Raw genomic sequence first — 5,712 nt, forward strand, 5'->3', positions numbered from 1 at the left:
GTGGGCTATACTAGCTTCATCAGGTCTTCTTTCTTTTGGAATGTAACTGTTGACAGTATACTGTTTTCGTGTACTCTTCAATTTCTGATATGCAACAACCCAAAATATCAAAATTCACACAAACATAATTAAGGTAACAGCCTTTGAGTGCCATGTTTCCATACTGATTGAATGTGGATTTCTTTATTTAATTACTAAAGTCTTACATTTTGCACAAGCAGTATTACCATTACTACCAGTGTTACTATAACTAATCATTTTAATGGCAAATGAGGGACAATGCACAATGATAGGCTGAAAAACACTCCAGACAATATTATTAAAGTAGATTTTATTTCATATATCATATTTACAGAAAAAGACAAAATGCCTTGCAAAATTCAAACTTTCTTTAGAAAAGTACAAGTTTGTACAAGTCCAAGTTTTATTTCTCTATGCCTGAATGTACTTATTTTTGCCTATTTGCTTGCTAATGTTTGGGTATTTTAGCTTTAAGTTTATTTCAAACCCAGAAGACAATAGGAATGAGGTGCAGATTACCAGGTACAGGTATTTACAGAACAGCAGAATAATACATTTACAAACAAATACTAGGTATTAATTCATTCTGCTCTATCATATATTGTCTATACTTTCTCTAAAACGTTAAATATTTTCTGAGAGAAATTTATAACACAGAAAATGACAGTGGACAAAACAGTTCATTTAAATTATACATTATATTGGAGGAAAATGATCAGTAGGTAACAAAACAAATACATGAACAAATAACTGTATATAAAATACCAGTCTGGATTAAGTGCGTTAAAAATGGACAAATGGAGTTCACATACTAGTGTTCATTAATTATTGTCTGTAATCTGTCACTTGTCTCACCTGCTTTGCTAGTTTGCATCCTGCTCACTTAAGCAGTTTGTTCTGTAAATATTAAGATGTGTATCTTTAGTGTTTTTGGAATATATATATTTTTTTTACCATGAAGCCCTATGTTAGGGAAATATGACACCAGAAGCTTTAGTTTTAGACATTCACAAGCAAAAAACATGTTCTGAAATACTGAGAGCATATCTAAATTATTTCTTGATTTGTCATCACAAGGTAAAGGATACAGCGCATGTTAAAGTCATTCCATGATGCGCCGATGTTTTAAGTGGCTCTCTCTTTGTAACTTGCAGCAAGGTTAGTTGGTTAAAGAAAAGTGAGTGAATAAATTATTAAACTTTCTCTCACACAAAACTGCCAGTCAGTACAGTATCCTCATTACAAGATGTGCTTTATTACCCTGAATTAAAACAACACACTATGAAACAAATTGTTAAGTATAAGACAAAAATCATACAGCAAATATCTGTATTCCCACTTAAAAGTCCAGACTTGACCTCATATTGATTTGTATTATAAGTTTAAATACTGAAGACCTGAACAACCATCCATTAGAGCTTTAAAATCTTAATGTAGAAGAAAAATGTTTTAAAACATCCAAGTCTCTTTAATGATTATATACAACACATATATAATCGTTTTCTTAAATTATTTTTGGCCAGGACATTTTTGCAGAATTAAACAAGAGAATGAGAGAATACACTAACACAATATTTTTACAAAAAAAGTTATAAGTCCGAGAATATAAAAAGTCGCCTTCTTGGCAAGTACCACGGGCACAATGTAATTTGTGTATTAGCTGCTGACTTGTTACAAAGCAAATGTTATTCTTGAAATGTGTATTTGACGTTATCAAACGCTAATAGGTCCGATGCCGAGCTCCAGTTGATCAACGGGCGCCTTTCAAAACGAACACCAATAGACCCAGCGAAGCAACTGCCGGAACAATAGCGTCTACTAACAACCCGCTGCGTTAGTGCTGTGCCAGTCGAAAGAAATCGGTAACTGTTGACACCTCTGAGGTGACTTTGATCAGAAAGCCGACAAACTTGTATAAGACTGATTGTTGGAAAGGAACTCACCGCTACAGAGAGACGCAAGTTGAGGAGCAGCATGTCCGAGGGAATGAGTGCGCAGGTCACCAGCTCGCAACTGGAGCTGCCCAGCGTCCCAGGTAAAGGAGCCGTGCTCTCGATGGTTCACAAGTCTTTTGCCATCTTTGTACTTAAAGTGCCTCGTGACGGTGCTCGCGATAGACTATGTATGAAAGCGTGTCGTTCTTGAGCCTTGTCAGAAATGTGCATCACTCTGGGTGGACGCCGTCTCCGAGTCCGTTTGGCGCGTGTGGGAAGGGAGTGAACAACTGCAAGGCAGTCTTAATGCATTAACCCCACCGTGTCCACTCTCCTTTAGACTCCAGTGGGGTATGCAGCTCGTCGGCTACTCTTCAATTCCTGACACACCGACGGAAGCGGACTAACTTCACTCAACAGCAGCTCGGCGTTCTGGAGAAAGTGTTCGCTTCTACTATGTACCCGGATATCTACCTCCGGGAGAGCCTGGAGGAGCTCACTGGGCTACCGGAGTCTCGAATTCAGGTGAGAACCTAGACATAATGGGGGATGTCCTGGTTTGTAAACAATCAGGCTAACTGGCGTAAAGCGACACAATTACAAATGGCGCCTCAGTAAAGTGTACTTTGATTTATGACTACCAACGTTGACTAACGAGAAGATTGCATCCCATAGCAAATTATTTTGTTATTAGGCTTCTTTTCTTCAAGATACACGAGGTAAAGCTATTTGGTAATGTTAAAAACACGCAACTAACGTTAGAATGATTATTTAAGAGCGTCTCAGCGGGGGCCGGGTCAACGGACAAGTTCGCGAACAAACGAAGGAATTTAAGGGGTCAGTCGTACCCCTTTATACAGTCATTCAGGGCTAGCTTATAAATACCATTTTTAAGGATTTGGTAGGTAGTACTTCATCGGCAATAGACTGTTACATGACAATAACATCGTACAGGCATACCGTTTTATTTCATTCTTTAAATTATAAACAAGCCTTTACTGCAGATTATAAGTGCCCGGCTGCCTAACTGTCTGCAGCTAGGATGAGCCAAATGGTACTGTACTTTAACATAAAATCTTTCTTATTAATCTGTTAACTACATTTTTAATGAAAACAAACCCTCACTTCAGAATAATTGATACAAAGAGTCCCAAGTCCCTTTTTGCAATAACTTAGTTCAGAATGGTCAGTTATCTCGTCTTTTATTAGATAGTGTGTCTTATGATACGTGATACTCCCGCAGCTCTTAAAATTCTTCATTCATGCCTAATGAAATATTATAGCCATAGGGGAAAATAGTAATTGGTAAAAGGTGTTGTGTGTGTAATACATACATTACACACATAACCCTTTTATTTATTTAGAAGCAGTTAAACTGCAAGAAGTACTGTACATTTCTTGTGAGCAACCGCAAAATAAAAACCTCCAAGACTCGCCTACTAGCCTAGTCTTCTTTATATTGTACATAAGCTGCAGAAAGAGGTGCATAACTGCTTTCCTTAATAAGGTAACTGCCTGCCTTTTGAAAACCAAATATTTTGGCAGTGTGAGCTTGCAAAACAGTAAGTGACCAAGTAGATACACAAATGGCAAGACTTGAAATTCAATACCAAAGTAATTGATTTAGTAGCAGTGTTGTATATCTCTGTCACGTACACACTCCTGTTTTAATATGGGTTTGAACCCATATTGCAGATACCAGTATGTAAATCATGAGAATCTAAAATGCATTTTCTTACTTGTCAAAACTTAAAAATTTTGAGAATGTAATTTCTGGATACAGTATATCTAATTTGAATTTTGAGTAATTAAATTTTAGATATTAATAATTTACCCCGTGACCCTGTGTTCGGATTCAGAGGGTTGGAAAATGGATGGATGGATGAATGAATAATTTAAAATATTTGCATAAGTTGGTGGGAACATTTCTTCAATTGCATGTTTGCAAGTTAGAGATATTTCTAATTCAAATTCTGACAAGTCAACATTGAATTGTAGACGTCTCCAATTCTGACTTTGGCTAGTCATAAATGTAGTAGATATATCAAATTCAATTTCCAGATAGATCAAATTATAATTTAGACATTTAGAATATGACGTATCATAATATAATTATGGCTAATCAAAGTTAGGCATTAAATGGCTTGCCATAAAATATCTGCTGATCCCACTAAATGCATACATTTTTATTTATTTTATTTATGACATATTTCCTTATGTGGTTAATAACAGGTTTGGTTCCAGAACAGACGTGCAAAAGCTCGGCGGCACACAGCAGTCTCGACTCGAAGACCTGACCATCATCTTGTGAAATCATTTGATTCAACTGATCAGCCGAAGCACCTAGAGTTGAATCCCCAATCTAGACTAACCCATGGTTGTCTGTTTGGAAGCCTGATAAATGATACCAACAAAAAGCTTGACAGACAGAGAGAGCCACCTGCAAGCCTTATCCAGGGAGACAATTCCTGGAGCAATCATGTTCAGCCCAGTTGCATGCCATTGGGTCTGCAATTTAAGAACCAAAATTCAATCCATAATCAAACATGGAAAAACTCAGTAAAGGTCCAGTCAGTTTTCCTTGTGGAATATGATAATTATCCACCCAATAAAACCATCGGGCCAGAAATGAAGGAGGTAATCCCACCCATCCCCACCACTCGCTCGTCTCCAAAGCCAGGTGCATGTCCAGTGGGACAGAGGCCTTACTTTTTTACAACTTGCAAAACTGGACATTTTTCCCCAATACCTGATGATGGAGATTCAGGTGGCCGTTTCACAGATTCTGACTGTGAATGGGATGCTGGTGCAGTTTCAGGATTTCCAGATTTAATGTAAAAATGAAAAGAAAAAAAAAAGTAATTTCCAGAGTATAATAAAAAAGTAAATGTAAAAAGAGTAAATAATTGTTTGTACTTTGGAGGCATTTAGAAAGGTCAAATGAATGAGATTGACTTAGGAAACAATGTTATCTTTTTTTGACCATTTTCATTACAGCCTTTGAAGAATAGTTTTGTCAAGCCATTATATTGAACTGTAAATCGTTAAGTATTGTTTTAGATTGCAAGCAACAGGATTTTTTTTTAAAATTTACTAGTGTAATGAAATATCATTTGAAATAATGAAATACCAGAATAAATGCAATTTATTGAATATTTTAAAATTAATATAATTATATATAGTTACACCTTTTATGATTCTGGTAGGCTAATATTTTTCATGATGTTAGGCTGGTATTTTTTATATATTAAATTTGTTTTACACTTTTTTATATTGTCTTTATGTGACCTCATAATTTCCATACCTTACATTCCCAGATTGATGATGACTAAGAGAACTTCACAATGGGATTTGCATTATCAAAAACATGTTTTCAAGCCTGATTCTTGACTCCTTCTCGGTCCAGCAAGTACTTTATTGGAAGGGTTTGAGCACAGATTTGGGCAATCTTTAGCTAATTTTATGTTAAGGTAAGAAATAAACCTGAGTGGAAGGTCTAATCCATCGGAAGATGTACTCATGCACAAACCCACTCAGAATCAGTTTATAGTCACCACTTGTCAGTCGAACTTGCAAGTTTCTGGATGTGGACGGAAAGCTGAAATACTGAAAAATCAAACTGCTACAAGGAGAATGCAAACACTCCACACAGTTACTGAGAGGGGATTCCAGCTCAGCCTCCAGGAGGTATGAGGTCTGAGTTGTCTCATATTTCCATTTTTGGAGCACCAGCATATTCTGTAAATTTGTGAAGGGA

The 5,712-nt window shown here is 36.5% G+C and overlaps 1 protein-coding gene across 1 annotated transcript; it reads left to right on the forward strand.

Annotated features, from left to right (window-relative positions):
* Positions 1–2,273: 2,273 nt before the first annotated feature.
* mixl1 (Mix paired-like homeobox) lies at positions 2,274–4,800 on the forward strand (the record flags this gene model as incomplete). The annotated part of the gene is made up of 2 exons (XM_028798836.2): positions 2,274–2,480; positions 4,188–4,800. Coding segments are annotated over 2 exons (813 nt in total), but the record flags the coding sequence as incomplete, so codon positions are not given.
* Positions 4,801–5,712: the final 912 nt, after the last annotated feature.

The sequence above is a fragment of the Erpetoichthys calabaricus genome, chromosome 3 (genome assembly GCF_900747795.2).
Source record: "Erpetoichthys calabaricus chromosome 3, fErpCal1.3, whole genome shotgun sequence".
Classification (NCBI taxonomy): domain Eukaryota; kingdom Metazoa; phylum Chordata; class Cladistia; order Polypteriformes; family Polypteridae; genus Erpetoichthys; species Erpetoichthys calabaricus.